The sequence below is a fragment of the Thamnophis elegans genome, chromosome 1 (assembly GCF_009769535.1).
Source record: "Thamnophis elegans isolate rThaEle1 chromosome 1, rThaEle1.pri, whole genome shotgun sequence".
In the NCBI taxonomy this organism is placed as follows: Eukaryota; Metazoa; Chordata; class Lepidosauria; order Squamata; family Colubridae; genus Thamnophis; species Thamnophis elegans.
The window spans coordinates 52,208,568-52,231,302 of record NC_045541.1 but is presented as its reverse complement, the minus strand read 5'-3'; the positions used below and the strand labels follow the sequence as shown (position 1 = coordinate 52,231,302).

Sequence of the window (22,735 nt, the reverse complement as noted above, 5' to 3'; positions counted from 1 at the left end):
TTCCAATGTTGGGCAAATACAATTCTTGTTGATATATAATCAAATAAGTATCCTCTTTCTTGAATTTCTCTGGGATAATACCTAATAAAAATATCTCTGGTCTAAATTCTATTTCTTGTTGTAACATTTTCTTTAACCATACTCTTATCTTAGTCCAATATTTTCTTGCTTCTGCACATGTGCACCACATCTGATAATAGGAACCATTTGCTTCTTGACATTTCCAACATTTTGCTGATTTGTCTTTAAACATCTTTACTAATTTTCCCAGTGACATGTGCCACCTATAAAACATTTTGTATACATTTTCTTTGTAAGCTGTTGACATGGTTAATTTATAGATCCTTTCCCTTAGTTGTTGCCACTTTTCTAGTTCAATTGTGTGGCCAAAATTCTTTGCACAAGTTAACATTGTATCTTTAATCACTTCTTCTACTAGCCTAGTTCTTAATAGGTAGCTATATAGTTTATTAATTATTCTTTCTTCCATTTCCGTAAGTATCTTATTCAACTTCGAGCTTCCTAAGTTAAAAGTATACTCCCTTTTATCTTTTTCATATCTTGATTGTATTTGCAATTGTGAAAACCATTCTATATCAATCCCTTGTTTTTCTAATTCTTATTTTTGTTTTAGTTCCCCCCTTTCTGTTAAGATATCTTTGTATCTATTGATATTTTTCGTACTACTAATATTTGGATGTGTCAATGCTTCTATTGACACATTGTTGAATGCCACATTGGTATTTCTAAATAGTGTGTCCCTTTCACTCTTTCCCATATTTTTAACAATCCATTCCTTACATAATGTCTTTGAAAATAGCCATGTGCCTTATTTTTACCATACCACAAAAAAGCATGCCAACCTAGTTGCAAATCATGCAAATCTTCTTTCTCATTTTAAAAGAAAACAATATAAATAGTTGCACATGCCCAAATGAACATTCTATCCATAACAATATGCTTGCATGTTGGTGGCTTAACTGTTATGTAGACTGAGCAAAATATATAGGCATAGATCTTTAATGGCAGTCGGTTGAAATTCAAGCGACTCAATTTAGCAGCTACAAGTCATTGAAAAGTCCACTGATACCTGCCAATGTCAACTTGAAAGAAAGATACTGCCCTTAGGCAAAGAGGAAGGATTATAAACAGGAAGTATGTTACTCTGACAGCTACTTCTGCAGAAAAAAAACCTACTCTCTTGAAGAACCCCAGTAATGGCCATTTTTATGCTCTTATTTTCCCTTCAGGGCCTGTCAATCCCAAATTTTTGGTAAGCAAAAAAAAAAAAAAAAGAGCAGGGTTGACATGTGACTGACAAATTCAGATTTCTGGAGTTTACTGTTAACACTGGAGATGACCCAACAAGCCTCCTTGTCATTAATTCAGGCTTTTTACAAATTACTTTTCTTTCTTACTGAAAAGACTGAATGAGCAGGCTGTGTTTTGATTGGTTGCATTTGAACTGGAAAGAAATATGACAGCTGATAGGATGTTACCTTGTCCTTGCACATCTTTTCTTCCTTTCTGATGAAGTTTGATAATGTATTCCTATTCATCTCGAACTCCCCAGGGAGAATCTATCTGAATAATAAATGTATCTGCAGAATGCTTTAAACAAAGAAGCCTCCTTTTCTATCTTCATGTTAAAAAGACCAATTATGGCAGGAGAAGAATATTTTGAACAGATTTAAAAACCAAGTGAGAAATTTTCAGCCTTCATTGACATGTCCTATCCTAAATTTAATTAGAATGTAAATGTAAAGAATTAACTGTTTGAATTAACACACACTGCTTATGGTGCATTTTTTAAATACAGTATTATGCCAACTACTGACTCAATATTAATAAAAACAGTGCAGAAATATATCTTAAATAACTGTTTAGTTGTTTTCATGGCTTTCCCCCCCAAGTTTTGTATGCTGTCCAGAGTCTATTGGAATTGGGCATCCTGTCTGTCTGTCTGTCTGTCTGTCTGTCTGCTGATTTTTCCAATGAAGCAGAAAATATACAGTATTTGTGCAGTGTTGTTTATGTCCCAGGTAGGATATGAAAAAAGCATTATCATAGTGCTACAATTTCAAAATTGGTTGACATTTCACTCTTTAGACATGAGGCATTGCATTGCTTCAAGAAGCAACTTTGAAGAATCTTTGCTTAAGGCATTGTTGAAGTGAAACATCCTATCAAAACTTTGCACAGTCTGGATAAAATCATGAGTTATATATCACCTAAGCTAAAAAAAAAAATAACAATAAGAATTTATGGTAAGGAAACCCAGAGCACAAGAACCTGAAAGATCTGGGAAATAAAATGGTTGAAGAGAGAAAGAAAAAAATGATCTAATATCTCTACTAGAAAAGGCACTTAGCAGATATATCAAGGTAAGCTAACTTTAAAAAAGTATTTCAACAAAGAAACAATTGGAAGTATGCAGAGCTATGGTCAATGGACTCTAGATTATAAACAATGGAATGGACTCCCTACTCAAGAACTGAGAAATAAGAAGATTCCAGTGGGAGAAGAATAATGAGAAGTATTTGATGTCTGTTTAATAACTATCTATTTCAAGATGGGAGTCTTCAGTGTTATATCAGTCATTCAGTTAAGAGAGTATTCATACCAGAAGACTTAAGGATCAAAGGCAAGAGTTATATTCAGTGTATTGGAAGCTATGAATTCAAGTTCACCAATAGCAATAGCACTTGGACACATAGCATATAGTGTTTTACAGCAATCTCTAACCAGTTTACAGAGTCAGCATGATGATGGTGTTCATCCATCATGTTCGAAGAAGACCTTGACATCTGTCAGGTTGTGGGCTGTCCACAATGTGTCCGCAGGTGGCTGGTAAGGCCTATACAGGCATGAAATGTTCTGCCACATGTCAGGCAGGCATGTGTGGGCACCATTGTGTCACCATTGTGACAGACTCAGCATATTGCCCCTAACAATATGACCTTGGATTTTATTAACCTTGGAAGGATAGAAGGCTGAGTCAACCTTGAACTGGTCAGAGTTGAACTTCTGACTGTGAGTCTACCTGCAATACTGTATTCTAACCACTGTATCACCATGGTTCCCAGATGGCTCCTGATATTGTAAAATCCTAAACTCTTCAAGGCCTAAAGGGATGAAAGTAACACTCCAAATTGTACCCACTAAATCACTGGCTGTAAGTGTAATTCTTTCAGTGGAGGAATCATATAATTCATATATTTTGTTCTGTATAGCATTCTAGCTGACACATTTTGTATTAGTTCCAATTTCTGCAAACTCTTCAAGGGTAGCCCAGCATAGATCACACTGTGTAGAGTGCACTGCAAAGATCAAGATGAAATGTAACCAAGGCGTGGATAACTGTTGCCAAGTCTGACCATCTCAAAAATAGATGATGTACTACTGTAATTGATGTAGTAGTCCTAACTGCATAAATGTGCACCATGTCACAGCCATCATGAATTCAATGACAGGTGAGGGTCAAGGGGTATTTTCAAATTGGAAATCATTCCTTTCATGAGGATTGCAAACCAACCAAACTACTCTAAATCTCCATCTCAAAGTCTAATTTCTTATTTATCAAAAAGTAATCATTTTGTCTGGATTTAATCTCAGTACATCATCCAGAACATTTAAGCAATGTTCAAGATAGTGATTGCCTTTTGAAGTTGGATAATAAGGTGCAATATGATTGGGGGGAGGGGGTGTCAAAGTTTTTATTGAATTCCCCCAATTTCAGTTTCAGATACTTTAGATACTGAACAGCATGGAAGGCAAAAATGCAGTCATGCAGGAAATAAGGATACTTTCTAGAAGCAGCATGACAGTAAGGACTAGAGCCATTATAAAACAGTAGTCCTAAATTGCATCGACTTTGCAGCAGCATTCCCCAAGACAACCAGAGCAGTCTTAATACTTCTCCAAGCTAAAACATCTTGACTGAAAAGGGGCCAGATAATCTCTAAATATATCCTCTGAAACATCATTTTTGGAGGACAAGAACTTGCTTTAAGGGGCAGACTGAGGACTGTATTTGGAAAAGTGTCTATGTACCGGGGGGGGGGGGGGACATAAATTAATTTATAATGGTTAGACACAATGAACATGTTATTGTACATAGAGTAATCATTTTGCCTTCTGTCAATTAAAATTACAATTGGGGACAATCTTTGGAGAGACTTTTTTGGGCTGTATCAAAAGTTTACAAAGCTACACAAACTTTAGGTTGAACACTCCTGCTGAACATTTATATATGTACATACGTACGTACATACATACATACATACACACACACAAACACACACACATATACACATACAGCATTCATAAGAAGTAGTACCTAGTGTGTGTATTTTGTGAAAAGTTTTCCAGTTTTCCAAATTATTTTTCCAGTTATTCCAGTTTCCCAGTTATCCAGTTTTTCAAATTATCACCCATTGTGAAGACATCCTGAATGTGTATGTGGTCAAAGGTGAGAGGTGAAAATGTACTTTTCATAATATTGGTTGTAGGCATAGGATCTATCCCAAAGGAATTTATGCAGGACAGAAGCAATGCTTCATTTCTTGCTGATTTCTAGTAACACTGATGATGCCACCCCAATCATCATGAGTTCACTTTCTTACAATGTCCATTTATTTGCCCCTGTGGTTGTGAGAGTCAAGACAAGGCAATTCACAGCCATTTTGGAATAGAATGTATATCTGGCTTATCTGACTGTTAAGCATTTTTCCTGCTTAGTCCTTCTCCATCTATACTGTCTGATGAATATCTATGGAGGTTTTCAGTCATCCAGATCATAGTTATATCCCAAAGGTGCTTTTTCAAGAGGCAATTGGTCTTTCTGGTAATGGTAACAAAATGTCTGATGAATAGTCAATGGTATCCTTAATTGTTACAGGATTTCTATATAATTACTTTAAAACTAAATCACTCTCTTTTTTTTAACTCCTTAGACAAGCATGGTCTCCGTTGAAGGTTTAACAAAACTGGTTGATCCCTCCCAACTAACGGAAGAGTTTGAAGGAACTCTGGATTACAATCATGATGAATGGATAGAGTTGAGAGTTTCCTTGGAAGAATTTTTCAATAGTGCCATCCATTTATTATCCAGGCTGGAGGACCTTCAGGAAATGCTGGCTAGGAAAGAATTTCCAGTGGATGTGGAGGGTTCAAGAAGACTAATAGACGAACATACCCAGCTCAAGAAGAAAGTAATCAAAGCTCCAGTGGAAGAATTGGACCGTGAAGGTCAACGATTATTACAATGCATAAGATGCAGTGATGGTTTCTCTGGTAGGAACTGCATTCCTGGCAGTGCAGATTTCCAAAGTCTTGTGCCAAAGATTACCAGCCTTTTAGATAAGCTGCATTCAACACGACAGCACTTGCATCAGATGTGGCATGTCCGTAAGCTGAAACTCGATCAGTGCTTTCAACTTCGACTTTTTGAACAAGATGCAGAAAAGGTAAGATGCCGCCTTTTCTTCTTCTTGGCTATTCCCATGAAATCCAATGGCAATGAGAAAGTTGTAGCCAAATCTTTTTCTCCGTTTTACCAAGATGAAAGATTAATCAGGGATATCAATCACAAGTTACTTGTAATGAAAAATCACTGAACTAATTGTTGGAATAGCAAGAAGCATTAGAGCCAAAAACTACTCAACTTGTGATTTTTCTGATAAAAGGTGATCTTTATTCAGTATTTCCGAGCTAACGTGACACATCTCAAATTACTTTTTTTTTCATTTCACCAAACCTGATAATAAAAGTCCATCATAATCAGAACTGTGGAACAATTTCCACTCAGGAGAAGTTGTAAAAAGGAAACGTGAAAAACCAAAGAAAGAAGAATCATATGCGTATTGAGAAACAGGCCCACGGGTATCACAAGCTGCTTGGTTGAGTACATGTGACACCCTGAATCCAAACGTTGTATGTTCACTTTCTAAACCAGGAATGAATAGTCTGCAGTCTTTAGACTGTATGGTGTGAGAGATGTCCACAGGGGGACCTAAAAAAACGAACTTTTGTGAAAAGGGCTATGTAGTGAAAACAAGTGAGCAATATTATCCAGTTTTCCAAATTATCACTCATTGTGAAGGCATCCTGAATGTGCATGTTGATTGAGAGGTGAAAATGTACTTTCATAATATTAGTTGTGGGCATAGGATACATCCCGAAGGAATTACGTGACACAGAGCGCTCCTCCTGTGGATGTTCCTGTGCTGTGTATAACCTCATTTTTGTATTCTTCAGGGCCACTCCTAGATTGTGGTTCTGTAATTCACCAGTGTGATTTCCATGGGTTATTTACTTAACCCAAAAGCAAAATAGATACACTAAATCTTCAGTAGGCTTAGAACCCATACTTTATTTAAATTTAAAAAATCTTGATCACTCCTCTCCGAAAACTCTCATGGGTTGAACATGTTGGTCCTGCCTCCTCCAATTTTATCCCTGCAACATTGTCCCATTCTTTGTGTCACACTTAGAGGCAATGGGGTTTTTGTAAGAACTATGGACATCAGCCTTATCTAAGTGATGAATAGTATAGTTGTTTAACTATGTGTTCTATCATGAGTGTCAGGGAGGTTAATGCTTTAGGTTATCAGAACTGGGCAATTGTCCTGTTTCTAATCAGGGTACATAATACCGGATGGATTATTTTATGCAGTTCACTGAACGATATTTGAACAGAATTTTAAAGTGTATATTAAAAACAAGAGCAAACTGTTACCATTTTCTGTTCAGTAGGTAATTTAATTCCTTAAGTTTTCAGTAGTTCTTCAGATTTTTCTAGATTTCAGTGTGGAATGACTCTGCAATTCACGGGCATTATTAAATCTGTTCATAAGAAAAATTTCCGATTGAAGCAGAAGATGGTGTAACTTTTCCCTCCCATTTCCACACTTTAATATGTCAAAATGCAACTCGAGGCAAAATGACTATTTGACCTAGATCATTCTTTTTTTCTCCTTTAGCAGTAATCATTATTTTTAAAATGCCATAGTACTTGAGCCTTTCCATTTTTGCTAAAGTTGTTTTATTTATTTTATGCCACCTGCGACCCTCCATAGTAATAGTTTGTTTTCCTAGCAAAGAGGTTGCTCACCAAACTGATTATGATTAAACCTTGAAGTTAGATGTCAGTAAGTTGTACCTGTGAATTTATTTAAACATGATTAAAAGCTAAGTGGCATCAGATGGTTTGGCAAAACATCATAGATAGGACAGAGAAGAAGCATCCCATAGATCAGCAGTCTCCAACCTTTTTGGCTTTGGCAGGGGGAGAAGACCCTATAAGTGGCAGGCACACACATATTTATGTGAGCAACACACACACATGCCACTCGCGCAAAGGGAGCTTCAGCGCATGCACTTGCCCGCTGCCTGTGCAGCCTATGTCGAAACAGGCTGTGGCCTAGTAATGGGTCATGGCCCGGGGGTTGGGGAACACTGCGCTAGATCACAGAGGTAGGAAGTGGGACTCAGTGTAGGTGTGTGAAATATGTAATATGTATATACAGTTCAAATACAAAGGGCCTTTCATCTTCTAGGCATTCACCTCTAAAATTATGATTCAGTTTGGATTATCATCTGGGGTATAGTGTCTGACCCACAGGAGGCTATTACATATTGCAGGTAGTCCTTGACTTACAACAGTTCATTTAATCACTGTTCGAAGTTAAAACAGCACTGAAAAAGACCGTTTTTCACACTTACACTGTCATCAGCGTCCCCATGGTCAAGTAGGATGCGTAACAATTTGTTCATAGTTATGATGGTTGCAGTGTCCCAGGATCACGTCATCCCTCTTTGTGACTTTCTCATAAACAAAGCAAATAAGAACCATGTTAGTTAGTAACTTAACAACTGCAGTGATTCACTTAATAACTGTGGCAAGGAAGGTTGTAACATGGGGCAAAATTCACTTAACTGTCTCACTTAGTAAGAGAAATGTAGGGTTCAATTGCAATTGTAAATCGAGGACTATGTGTACGCATGCTAAAAACAGGACCTCCTAATAATGTAACATTTAACTTTTAGGATGAAAACCAGTGGTGGGTTGCCAATTTTGTTACTATCGGTTCGGATGCGCTCCTGCGCATGCACAACACTTCTGTGCATGTGCAGAAGTGTCTGGGCAGGTGGGCGGAGCCTCCCACCGCCACTACTACCAGTTCGGCCAGTCCAGGCTGAACCGGCAGCAACCCACCTCTGATGAAAACCTCTGACATATGTTGTTCATGTTACTTCTTGACTTGAGAAAGAGAGAGAAAGAGATGATTGACAGACTTGACTATGTCTCTACAGGGAAAGGAAATAAGTGACTAATAATATCAGTATTTGTCTATTATATATTGTGGTATTGCAATGCACAGGCTGCTTAATTTCAGAAAACAAGTGATGTTATGGGGAATACTAATACATTGCTTATGATTATGATTATTGGGCAGGGAAGGCAAGGGTAGATGTTTCATATTATAGTGGAATAAATACTGTAAGGACTGAAAATTTCCGCCTATGAACTGCCTGGAGAAATATTTTGGAAATACTTTGTGCTGGTGTTCTTGTTGTTTCTTCTTTTGATTCTTTTTTTTCCTTAAGTGAATAATCCCATGTCAGTATTGCTATCTGAATCAAAATACCTCTCCTATGGCAATGAATACCCACTTATAATAAATACCTAGGGTAGTCAATAGAGAGAATTACATACTTATGCAACAAAAATAAGTAAAAACAGATGTCATGTTGAGAACAGCATGTTATCAGTCCTCATTATAAGTGTTGGATTGTGATCAGGCAAATTCAGTTTAAATCTTCATAGATATGAATATCATTGTTGACCTTGGATTAGTTACACACTTGGGAGCAGATAACATCAGAGGCATTCTAAGGGAACAGTGTCTGAATATATGGCAGAGGTATAGGAAGGATGTATGCCATCTTGAGATCCTTGAAAAAAGAACTGAATAGTAATGGATTTATAAACCATAATCCTGAAGTTCTTATAGCAAAAAATCCAAGTATAATACAGTACTTCATAAAACTGAGAGTACATAGAAGTGCATGAGAAATTTTTAACCTGAGTAAGAATTTATTATATTTATACTTCCTAAACCTCTATGAAAAACACAGCACAGCATACTAGCATGTTGAAATCCATGCTTTCAGTATTAGTGATGCAGCTTATTGATTGAAAAAACGGTATCAAATATATTTAGTAAGGAAAAATTAGCTATATATATATATTAGAAAACAATATGCATTGTTCAAAACTCGTGGAGTAAAATATAAAATGCACTTATGTGCTCACAAAAATGCATATAAAGGGAGAAGTTTGTACACATGCACACTACAAATATGTGCAACAAGAAGAAAGCTTATGCTCTGATCACATTAATATTTTAATTTAAAATGTTAAGTTAGTCAATGTTGGATGGTATTTTAATATGTCTATATTACTGGATGATATTTTTTTATCTATTGTATATTAAGCAACAAATGTTATAATTTTTTTGAAGTGGTAATTCAGCTAGTCTTGCAAGGCTAGGGAACTCGACTGTGATTTATGCAGCTATACAAAGAAAACATAGAAGTCGATGGATATCATGATTGAAGAAAATGTTTTGACATGCAAAGAATCCTACAGAAAAAAAACATTTAAAAGCTTGTATGTTCACTCAGGTAAAGCTGGTTGTTTTTTATGCTAAACAGGAGGAATATTCTTTGAAGAAATTGAAATATTGGGACTTGGGCAAGAAAGCTGGGAAATTGCTGCTTATCAGTTGTAATGGTTTACATGGCATGTAATGGAACACATTTTTTATTTGCATCAAAGTGATCTCAAAAAGTGGAACGTATTCCATTTACTCTGCAAATAGATAGAAACAGGTTTGGCCACCCTAGTGGATTATTTCTGCTGGGGAGTAGCTACAGCAAATGCAATTCTTTTATTTTTCCTAAACTACTTACACTGGATTTCATACTTCCTGGATAGATTAATAGATCTGCAACTGATTTGCAATTGATATCCAATTCTCTTTCTGCCTATGGAGAAAGACTATACAAATCCCAAGTGTGTATATGGCTGTAATTTTAGGATGAATGAAAGGAGAGAAATTATATAAACTGGGGGTGTATATCATATATCATCATATATCATCAATCATCTACATATTATACTATACTGTCAGAGTTTGTTGCAGAAAAATCAAATCCAGAAAGCACACACAAATAACTGATTCAGCTGGATTCATTAACTTCTTTTTATACATAAATAACAGATGAATAAATGTACAATACCAACAGTAGATTCTTTCAACGTGGTAGAAGTTACAAGCAGAACACAAGCAGGAGAGAATAGTTAGTTTCATTTCAAGTTCAGAGCAGACAGAGTAATTTCAATTTTGATTCTCAGCACAGACTCAGATCTGTTTAAGCTCCCATTGGCTGACTTAGTTGCTATGCCTATTCATTGGCTGACCTTGTTACTATGTTTCTCCCAATCATGAATATTCTAACATATACCCTATTCGCGTCTTCTATGGGTGGTATGTATGTTCCTTAATGTCAGGTCCTCTACCAGAGGCCTGGGAATGTGATGGTTCTGCACAGTATCTTAGCTGTTCCTAGCACTTATTGTTTGGAGGTCTTCCCTGTCCTGAAAGAAAATGTATTGCAGCTCAGGTCGGTCTGTCACACTAGAAAAAGTAAGCTTTCTAAAACATGCTATGCTGTTTTGGAAATACTCAGCAAAAGGCTGGATAATCATTGAAAGTAAGTTCATAATCCAAATATCTTTACTCCATTTCTCTAACATCATTCAGTTACTGTGAATGGAGAACAGCACGATCTTGGTTCTTCGTAGTCCTTTATGAAAACTGAAGTGGTCCCAAGTGTACATTTTTTGGCCACAGCTGTTGAAAAATGTCCAGCTTCAGCAGTAGACATTGGTGATGCAAACTTGCAACTTCATTTGAGAAGGCAGCAAGGCCCATATTTCTGATCTCCCAGTGAATGGGCTCCTAAAAACAATCCAATTTGCTTGTTGCACCTGCAGAGCCGAGTGCTAACTGGATTGCAAAATCAAAACATTGTGTTTGGTAGAAACATGTGCCAAAATGAACTCCAGATCTTTCACACTGTAGGAGCCTTGGATGCTGCTGTTTTCCTGAACATCCATCCAAATTGCAGTCCTGGTGCTCTGGGTATTGTTATTATTATGAGCAATGACTTTCCATCCTCCAGCCATCTGTAAAGAACTGGGTCTATGTTAAACAATCTGCGAGTCTGATCCTTCCAGATGGTCCTTTTAAAAAATTCTTGTTGAAGGGAAAAAGGAGCAAAATCTCTGACAAGACATTGACTGCCTAACCTGGACATAGGTCTCATGGCATTCAATGGACTTTTGAGTCACTATGTATATAATTATTGAATTGAATTGTCCATTAGACTTGGATTCCTTATCCTTATAATAATTTTGTTCATTTAGTGTGAGTAGGGTGATTTGTAATCTGGATAAAATTATAACATCTGGTGTTTCTTTTCATCTCCAGTTAACTTCTGTCTGTTTGCATACTTTCTCCCCCATCAAGAATCAGGAGAGCAGATACAATATAAAACAGCAGTCAAAAATTGAATAATAGGGAGATAGTTATGTCTATAAGCTCTGCTTATCCATTGTTTAAGGAATCATGGTTAATTGAATTAATTCAATTTTAACTTAGGTTTGCATGATATACTAAACTATTAATCACATTGTCTATAATTGCACAATATACTAAGCCTGTGATGGCAAATCTATGGCATGCATGCCACATGCAGAGCATATTTGCTGGCAAGTGCTGGTTTTCGGCCTTCTGGAGGGTTGGGGAGGCCGTTTTCACTCTCCCCAGGCTTCAGGAAACCTTTGGAGGCTGGGAAGGGTGAAAAACAGGCCCAACAGCCAACCAGAAGTTTGTTCCTGAAGTTCCAGTTGGTTTGTTGGTGCCATTTTTCGCCTTCTCCAGGGTTCAGGAAAGCCTCCAGAGGCTGGGGAGGGTGAAAAACGGCCCCAACGAGCACATCAGAAGTTCGGGAATGAACCACTTACGGCTTCTGGGGAGGGGTCATGCGTGCATGTGCGGGGGGGTGGTTGCATGCACATGCACAGGTGGGTGGGGAGGATTGAATTGGTGTGGGTGCTTGTACGCGCTGTACTAAGCCGATCCATTGCTATCTAGTTTGTGAATCTGAATGTTGTTTCAACATAGGCAGGAGGCGTTTTGGCCTGGCAGATAAGGTAAATCTGCCAAACTAAAAAATATCTATCTTTTCAGTGTTTCAATGCACAATATAAAAGTGCCATTTTTCATTTTCTTTTTATCTTTGGCCTTTGTTCAATATCTCCGCAAACGTGTAAGATCTTAGTGCTTTTGTGCTAGTTTCACAATATTGTATATCTCTACATGTTTCCCACTCACTATGGAAAAAAAGTAAAATGATAACCATAGATAACGAACAAAATATTAATGGAAAACACATGTATCTCCTGTTTAGAAAACAGTTTTGGAATCTCATCTATAGCAATGAGAAATTTGACACCCTATAATGCTGATTTAGAATGGTACATGGTGAAACATCTTTAAAACATCAGTGAGCCAGCAGTTAATATTTAGCATGCAAAATTGTTTTCTTTTCTCTATAAGTATATGAAATGGCTTACTAAGCATTTGAGCACTAAATCTTTAGACAGATCTTCTGTTCTATTGTACTTCACAAGATTTCATGTATTTTTTTCATTATTATAATTTGGAGATGTTGTAGCAGTTTTATGAAATTTAGAAATCATAAATGAATGGCTCTTGCTTTTCAGAACAAAAAAAAACTCAGGATGCTGTGCAGAATTAAACCTTAATATTTTCTGGAAGCCTTTCAAGCTGGCCTCATTGTTATAGCCCACAGATTGAAGCAGAGTTCAAATTCTGAATTCAAATCATTGCAAAAGAGGAATTTGAAATTCAGATCAGGCACCAGTGCAGATGTGACAATTCAAATCTCAAAACTGCAGGCATAAACCAAGAGAAATAAATCTATAAATCATTCTGTATGTATACAAAATGTGCCTGTTGTGCCTGGTCGGCTGCTGGCCCCTCCAGCAGCTGAATCAGATGAAGAGGAGGCGTGGGAGTCAGGATCAGCATCAAGGCAACCTGAGAGCTCTGAGGGAGAAGAGGGAATGGGGCTGTCAGAGAGGGTGGGGAGAGCCTGGGCCATCCATCAGCCCTCAGATGGAGAGTCAACAGCCCCCAGGTCTGGAAGTGGCTGATGAAGAAGAGGAGGAACAGCTGGGGCCTGTGCCTAATGCGTGGATGCTGGATGCGCAGAAGGCAGAGGGGAGGAAAGCAGTGGAAATCTGTGGGCCTATCCTTAGGACAGAAGAGCCACTGCTGCTAGCGAAGCCCCACCCTAGCTCTGGGGATAAAAGGCAGGGGGTGGAGCTGAATAGATGTGGCAGACAACTACTGTTCATCTTCCAGCGGGATGTACTTGCCTGCTGTGAGAGATAAACTTTTTGTCGGGCTGCTGGCACTCCTAATAAAGAAATCTTTGAGTTAACTTCAGAGGGTTGGTCATGTTTGGGGAGTTGGGTCAGAACAATGCCTTTGCATACTGGTAGCTGCCCTGAAAGGTAAAACTTCTGATGAAGATACATTATTCTGCCTCTCCATTTCATTTTGTTTCATTTAGGTAATCTTAGTAATTGTGCTTTTCCGGTATTTTTTCCCCTCATTTTGTTTATGCCAGCATTTAAACAAGCACAGACAGACACAGTAGAGTTTCTGGTTGCTTTTTGTGAATTCCTACTAATCATCACATTGTATGGTTTGAAACTTATCCAGAAAGGCCCTATCTTCAGAATCTAATGAGAGGAATAGCGGAAAAAAGCAGAATATGTGTATCTAAAGTGCCACACTGTAGGGGAAAGAATGGAAGAACCTGAAGGTGGAATTAAAAGAAGAATTGGCCTAGAACCTCTAAGTTGCCACAAGCGAACTAAGTCCACCCACCCACTCCCTTGAAGCCCATTGTAAGTTGAGAATATTTCCATGCATATGCACGGCTTAAAATCAGCTTAATTGGACCTTCACATGTGGCCCTGATCTTTTGTGCCTGACACACATTGGCCAAGAGAAACTCAACAGGGTGACAAAATTTAAGAAAGGGGAATGTCTGACAGACAATTAACAGTCAAAATTATAAGCAGAATAAGGGCCCAGATAAATTGGAGTATTGAAAGTTAGAATAAGATTTTGGAATTAATTATAAAATGTAAATAGCTTCTCATATAAGCTATGAGTTCGAGATCCTGAGTTTGTTTTTATATGACATGATATAGATAAGCAATTTCATTATTTCAAAATCGACACTAACAGGGACTAAAAATTTTAAGTAGAGGAACAATATGCATGCCTGTAAGAGGATGCAATGCATTATGACAATGAAAATACTAAAGAAGACTTATGAATCCCAGTCTTGAAGGCAGGGATTAAAAAATAGTAGCCACAACATCAACAATGTTAGTAATGGTAAAAACAAGATAGAGATGGTATTGGAAGTGGATTTAAAATTGACAAGCCAAGAAAATGACTTGGAAAATTAAAAAAATGGAAATAAAAAATGACAAACTGAGAAAGTGACCAGGGTAATTTTTTCCTATTGGATTTATAAAAGAAGCTTGTTAAAGCCTTGAAAAATTCTATGCAATGGGACAAAGAAGAAATGAAGAGAAATAAAATCCTATAACAATATTTGAATGAATTAAAAATTAAGACTATTAGAAGTAAAAGGAAGGAACAAAAAATGGCTTATTTGATCACAGTTAAAACAAGATATGTTGTTACTTCTGGCTATTCTTTATGGACATTCTGCTTACACCAAAAGTGAAAAGATGATGTTTTATGGATTTGTTTATAGATAAGAGATGGAATATGGAATGGAGAAATAAAGATTGTAACTTTAGAAAAAGGTGAGGAGTTACTAAATTAATTTATACTTGTGATGAAGGTTGGAAGTCACTTCTTTATATATTATTTTCTTTATTACATTTTCTTTTCTCTTTTTCTTTGCACATTTTTACTCATTCCATTTTCTGTTCTTTAAATTTAGTTTGTATTATTAGATTTTACTATTATAATAAAAAAGATCATTAATATTACATGTATGTATGTCAAAGAACATTACCATTGGGAGCCTTCTCTACTTTCTGAAGCTTATTTTGGAGCAAAAGATCTATGAATCAAAGGGTTTGTCTACCTGATGTGAATACTGTATGAAAAGCTGCTTCAATAGTAGTAAATAGGATGTCTATTGCAGAGGGTTCTGCAAGATAATAAATGAGGGCATTGCTGACATGCCCCCACATAAATTTATTACTATGCTGCAGTATCCTTGATGGAATTGTGCACCTTAATTCATTCATCAGTAGGTATGAAAGTAAATGTCTGAATGATTATTACCTCCTTTGTAAATCTTGTAAATTTGCTTCTAAGGATTTGACTGTTTAAGATGATATTTATATCAACATATGATTTTAGAATGTACTTACAGATATATGCCATTGGTAAGATGATCTAGATCAGGGGTGTCAAGCTCAAGGCCCATGGGCCAGATCTGGCCCCTGGGGTGCTTAGATCTGGCCCATGGGGCTGCCCTGGAAACAGCAAAGGACTGGCCCACAGTGCCTCTGCTAGCAAAAATGGGGCATGGGGGGCATGCCCTGTTCTTGGCCTGCATGACCTCCAGCACCTTGCGGGCCAAAACAGGATGCAGTGGGGGGGCGCCTGCAGCTCCCCCCGCGCTGCATCCCATTTTAGGCAGCAGGGTGCTTCAGGAGGCCATCCGTCTTGTCCCCCCCCAGCTGGCCCATGGAGGACAACTACAATGCTGATCCAGTCCTCCGAGCAATCCAGTTTGACACCCCTGATCTAGATTCTAGAGAGACCATAAAAACAAGTAGAGGTAGTCCTCAATGTATGACCACAATTGAGCTCAAAATTTATGTTGCTATGTGAGACATTTGTTAAGTGACTTTTGTCCCATTTTATGACCTTACTTGCCATAGTTGTTAAAGTAAATCACTGCAGTTGTTAACTTAGCGACATGGTTGGTTAGTGGCTTCCCCATTGTCTTTTCTTGTCAAAAGAATGCAAAAGGTGATCACATGACCCTGGGACGCAGCAACAGTCATAAGTATGAACCAGTTGCCAAACATTTGAATTTTGATCACAAGATCATGGGGATGTTGCAACAGTCATAAGTGTGAAAAACGGTCATAAGTCACTTTTTCCAGTGCCGTTGTAACTTTGAACGGTCACTAAATAAACTGTTGTTAACCAAGAACTACCTGTATGCTGTTTCATTTCTTCAACTCAACTTCTACTTCCAATGTTAGTGACCAAGCAAACCAGGAAATCTCACTGATGATTAATTTGTTCCAACAATGTGTCTATATTTCAGATCTTCGTGTACAATAATATCAAACAAATGATAGGGAGTTTGGTTTGCTTAAACCACCTTTATTAACAAAAAGAGTGTAGTGGGAGCAATTAAATAGATTGTATTAATTTGTTTGCTCAATAACACTAAACCAAAAGACTAGAATTGCAAAAGAATTCTAATTAATTATTAGGTGTGAATTATTAGTTCTTCGTTTTAATATCATTTGAGAAATTAAAATATATGTATAGTGTTCTAGCTCAGATTTCTAGTTTATACATTTACCAAAATATTGCATAGAGCAGGGATGGCTAACCTTTTTTCCCTCACATGCCAAAAGTGCATGTGCGCATGCCCACACCCATAATGCAATATAGTGCAACTCCCCCCTGTGCACCCTGCACATATGCATGTGACCCCCTGCACTCCCCCTGCATGCATGTGTGAGACACACACGCCTTCCTGAAACCTCCTGGGACAAATAATGGGCCATGGGGGGAAACACCGCATCTCCCCAGGCCTCTCTTCACCCCCACACGCATGTGCACATGTCCCCTGCCCCCCTGTGTATGCACGCACATCTCCCGTATGTGCCCCACCCACGTGCATGGCAGAGCCCCCCAAAATCAGCTGGCCAGTGGGAGGCACGCATGTATTTGTGGTGCAGGTGAGCTGGCCCAACAGGTCATGTGCCTGCAGATAATGCTCTGTGTGCCACCTGTGGCACGCATGCCATAGATTCACCATCACAGGCATAGAGGAATCCTGCATACTATCTCTGATTCCTTCAAAGAAAAATTCAATAAATTGAATGCAATTTTGGAGCACTTAACAATTCTGTGTCCCTGCTTTTCAAGCAGAAAACACACGAGATAATGAACTTGAGAGATAATTATCTTTAAAAGACATTCATCTGTGAAAGAATGTGTGATATTCAACTAAATCACCAGAGAATTATAAAAGATTAATGGCCTTAGGTTTATTGGGGGGATATTAAGACATGCAGCTACAGGGGGACACATCAGTCAATTTGTCTACCTTCACAAATTTCCTATTATCTGAGAATTGAATTTCAACAAGGAATAAAGATAATTGAAAGTAAGATATTTTTTTGTTTTGATATCAAGGTTGCTAATTTTAAAGGGTGATAGTCAGATGTTCCTTATAGAAAACTTTTTCTACACCCCATGAATTTTCCAAAGTTGTCGTTGAATTCATTGATTAATATTTTCCAATCACTGAATTCATTGTGCCTCTCCCTTCAGCACCCCATAACTTTTTTCCTTCATTAAATAACCCAATCCCTGATTTCTAGCATCTATCTCCACTTTATTCTTCGTCATAACTTGATTGTGATAATTTTTAAGTAATCATATTTTACCAAAATGGTTTGCTTCCTTTGGTCATTTTGTGTAATAGAAGTATGGTTGTGGGTTTGTATTGGTGTGCAAGCATGCATATAGTATGTCAATACTATGACAAGACAGAATAAGACAGTTTCAACATAAACTTTACGAAGAGATGTGAAAGATAGTGTGCTTTTAACTTATTTTATAGTGAATCATGAATTTATCCAGAGAGAAAAACTACAAAGTACTAAAGTGTGTTACTAATTCCATTGGGTTTGCACAGTTTTGGCAAAATATTAAGTTATAATAGTCAAGCATGATGATGCTTACTGATATATGAAGTTTAGTTTGCTGTCAATATTTTCCAAGCAAGTAAATTTAGACTGATTGGGGGGAGGGGGGAGACATAAAAAGCAATTAACTGTGTCCATGTAGTTTTGCAATTGTCCATGAAGAGTTATGCACTTTGTTCCCCCAGAAAAAGGGTATATAATGATGGCTAAAGAAAAGCTTTCGCAGTCCCTTGGCAACAATACTTTGGTGCTTTTTAATTGCTTAATTTCAGGTTTATCCAAGATAAATTGCCTACAAGTAACATACTAAGTGTAGGGGTTTTTTAAATGGCTTGTTGCCAAATGGTGGTTTCCTCCATAAATGGGTATAGCTTGGTTTATTTATTTATTTGGAAAATTTATATTGCCATCTACTCACTCACCATGACTCAAGGAGGTTTAGCGGAAATAGAAACACTTTTTTTTGAGGGGAGAATGTTCAAGTCCAGCATGTAAGATATTTAATAAGCTAAATTGCTCTTGGTTCCTAAAGCATAGATCAAAATCTGTTGCTGGTGTGTAGCCTTTTCTTTCTGTGGATTTCTTTTTACTGATGCTGCTCTTACACATCAGGTCTTTGTCATTTAAGTTGCATGTTCCATCTTAATGAGGAACTGCAAAGGAGAAAAAACCAAGAGAGTGCTAGGCCAAATCATAAAAGATTCCTCCCTGAGTTAGCTGTCTTGAGAAAATCAGTTCTGCTTTTCTGGGGGAGGGGGGGATGATTAAACCACGCAAGACCAGCCAGAACAACCACCATTTGGTTTTGCTTGCTGTACTAAAACATAAAGTCCAGGTTGCTGTGGATAGAGCTTGTTAACCAGATTTTGATAATTGGTACATATATTCCAAATATGAAACATGGCATCTTGCTTGAAAAAGTAGCCTTGAGTATGCCTGGAGTAATGGGACTCATATTTCTTGGCAACTGATAATAATAGTTTTGTGTTTGTGTTTGTGTTTGTGTTTGTGTGTGTGTGTGTGTGTGTGTGTGTGTATATATATATATATATTATTCTTTTCGTAGTGCAGATAATCACTATGGCTCTTAGCCATTGATTTTTTTTAAAAAAAACTTATTATTATGTGCTATCTCTTTTATATTAATTGAATTCCATGTAAAGCTGTCCTAATTAAGAGCCACTGCTACATTTAGACTGAATGGATTGAGAAGATCAAGAAAACAAGAATCCTGCTTGTTCTTTTATGTATTACAGCAATTTAATTTGTAATTAAACTCCATTGGCCTGTTTTCTTCTCGCATGTGGAAAAACTAGCACAGTAAAAGCAATTATGGGATTGAAATTATACATAGAAAATTTGGCCACGTTGCTGGAGTGTATGATGCGGCAGATTTTCAGAGCCGCAAACTCCATAGGTATAAGGATCCTTTGCAATATGAAATGTACCCAAAACACCTCCCCCCATTTCTCTCTATCTCTCTTCTCATCTGCTAAATTTCCTTTCATCCCCAGCCAATTCTGAAACATTCTCTCCTAGTTTAATATATCCTGCTAAAGTTTTATGTACAAACATTAAATCAATTGACAGAGTGTAAAGTATATCTTCATGTGTCCCAAAGGTGCTTTTCAAGAGGCAACTGGACTTTCTGGTTTTTCTTTGAAGACGTTTTGCTTCTCATCCAAGAAGCTTCTTCACCTTCAGCTCTGAACCATCACCTGGATAACTGAAAATTTCTGTAGACCTATATCTCCATATATTTACTCTTGAATGCTCATTTATCTTTTGGAGGGTTGATTTTTGTAGCAGCCATATTAAGCATGAATGAAAGACTACACAGATGGCAGTAGTATAACACAGACCAATTAATTCAATTACACTTTATTGTGTTTATTTAAATGATGTTTCTCAAATGTAGTCTCAGTTACAATTCTGAATTAAAGGACAAAAGACTCTTCTTCCATGCTTCTTTCTGCATTTCTGAATATAATAGGGGTTTTTCCCTTCTTTTTCAGATGTTTGATTGGATCAGCCATAACAAAGAGTTGTTCCTGCAGAGTCACACTGAAATTGGAGTGAGCTATCAACATGCCCTTGATTTACAGACACAACATAACCATTTTGCTATGAATTCCATGGTGAGTATATAGCAGGTTTTCTCTAAGGAGGTACATGAGATACTGTAGATATAGTATAAGAAGGTAGGATATGGGGAACCAATTAAAGGAGATGAAGGAATCCACTCAATGCATGATCAGCAAAAAATGCAATTGATCAACTTGCAGTAGCATATATATATATATATATATATATATATATATATATATATATATATATATATATATATATATATATATATATATATATATATATATATATATATATAGCTATCCAATGAACGTTTTACCAGACATATATAGGATGCCTTTAATATTAAATTAAAATTTAATACTCAACTAGTGTAAAGTTATATACATGTGATTTCTGTTTGTATTACTTAATAACCATCTTCTAATGAAAATGTCAAATATGACGAATGCCTTCTCTGATTACTTAGTCAATTAAATGCTTATTTTTAACTTTAGTATGAATTTTTAAAAAAAGAATCTTTGTGTATTGAAGTTTTCTTTTTTATTGCTTTAATATTCAAAAACAAAGAGAGAAAAGAAAAAGAAAAATAGAAATCAAAAGCAGGGGACAGCCCCCACTGCATGGAAACTGTTCTATTCACCCGGGCCTTCACTTCATCATGTTTCCATTTTTGGTTTTTTTAAATGTTGAATTGGTTTTATTTTTTTGGTTGTTGTGAGCATAAACAGAAAGAAGGTACAGACTGGTCACCCAAGAATGTAAATCAGTACATTAACATCCTTACTGAAAACTTTGGCATGCAATATTAATAAGTGTAAACCAAAATAGGCAGTAAGACAAGTACACATTATATAAGTAAGCGATATTACTCACACATTTTATATTGCCAATAAAGTGAGGCTGATAGCTGACTTTTCAACCATTCTGTGGGTTGGAGGGGTGTCAAGAACGATGAAATATAATCTGTTGTTGAATTAGTTTCATTTTAAGTTATTCTTTTAGTTCTTAGCCAATTATTGATTGATATGGAATATTCCAGCTAGCTATTCCAAATTTCTTGCAAAACACTATCCACTTAGCAATATTCATTAATTCTTTTTAAAATATATATATATATATAGACTTAAAGTTGTTAAGTCTACAACTTTTGTTCCAATTATGCTAGCAATTTGAGACTTTAAAATTGTGCTACTGCGTCTGAAGTAAATGGTGAAATCAAGAAATGTTGTAATTGAAAGAAATATCATTTTGCAATTTTATGCAACCCCAAATTTCTATTTAAACTCAATTTTTATTTTTTAAAAATCCTGACAAGATTTTGATTTAAAGTAATCTCACCTTGTTTGGGGCAGTTTTCAAAACTGGATTATAGCAAGGAGCTTGTTATGTCGTAAGGGTTGAAGGAGTCACATAACTTTCTGATTATGACCATAATGCTTTTTTCACAATAAATTATGTTCCATTGAAAAAGTCATATGTGCCTAAAGATAAAAATAACTAAGAAAATCTAGTTTAGGTTCTTTATGAAAATATTTTTAAAGTATCAAAATGCTTAAAATAAATGTATCCATCTAAGGAAACCTCTAAATAAACAGAAGAACCTTGAAATAATATTCATTGTATTGCTTTTATTTTTCCCATTATTTCAGTGAGACTTTTAATCAAGTAACATTTTTCCATGAAATAACTCTTCCTAGATATTTAAAAGCATTCAAGCAAAAGTTGAAATCCTAATTATTACAAATTTAATAGAAACATTAGCTTCCATGGAAATTGTATAACTTACTCCTAATTAATTCAATAACCTCATACATTATTTACATTTATGAAATGCATACACCCCTCGATCAGATCGGTCCAGATTCAACAAATTTGCTATAGAAAATACATAAATATAGAAAAAACATAAACATCAATAAGACATAACATATCATTAACATTTAATAGCAGTTTGTGTAGTTCCAGCTACTGTTGTACTCAAAATGTTCTCCACTTGTTTAATAAAGCAGACGAATTGTTCTCATATCAAATTAAAATAAGAGGATTTCAGGTAATATTTTCAGCACTCTAGAAGTCAACTCATTTAGTCATGAGAGTTAAACGCATTCAGAATATACACCAGAGAGGGCTCAGTGAAATTCCTCATACAATCACAACTTTGCATAAACCACATTGCTGAATGACCAATTATTTCTACATTTTACTTGTTGCATTGTTGTTACAATCCAGCATATGAGTTGTGATTGTTGGAATAGTCCTTCTGAATTAAGATATCAGCTGAACTCTTAGAAACCTTTTAGCAATATCCCCATTAATAAAACAGCTATAGTGTGAAATTAAATTTTGGTAGCCGTTAAGAATTCAAAGTCACTAAATATTATATAGCAATATGTAGATTAAGGGTTATTCAGAAACACTTTCTATTACCATAATGCACTATTACATCTATAGATTAATATGTTATTAAAAAGGCAAACTGGCTTTAAAATATATTTGGGGATCTCATTAATTTAATTAGCT

General features: G+C 36.4%; 1 protein-coding gene across 1 annotated transcript in view; it reads left to right on the top strand.

Annotated features, from left to right (window-relative positions):
- Positions 1 to 22,735, top strand: part of KALRN (kalirin RhoGEF kinase) — a gene marked incomplete at its 5' end in the record, with an annotated part of 302,460 nt that overhangs the window by 38,822 nt on the left and 240,903 nt on the right. The window contains 2 exon segments of the mRNA XM_032209049.1: positions 4,956 to 5,468; positions 20,140 to 20,262. Coding sequence (XP_032064940.1) covers positions 4,956 to 5,468; positions 20,140 to 20,262 — 636 coding nt within the window.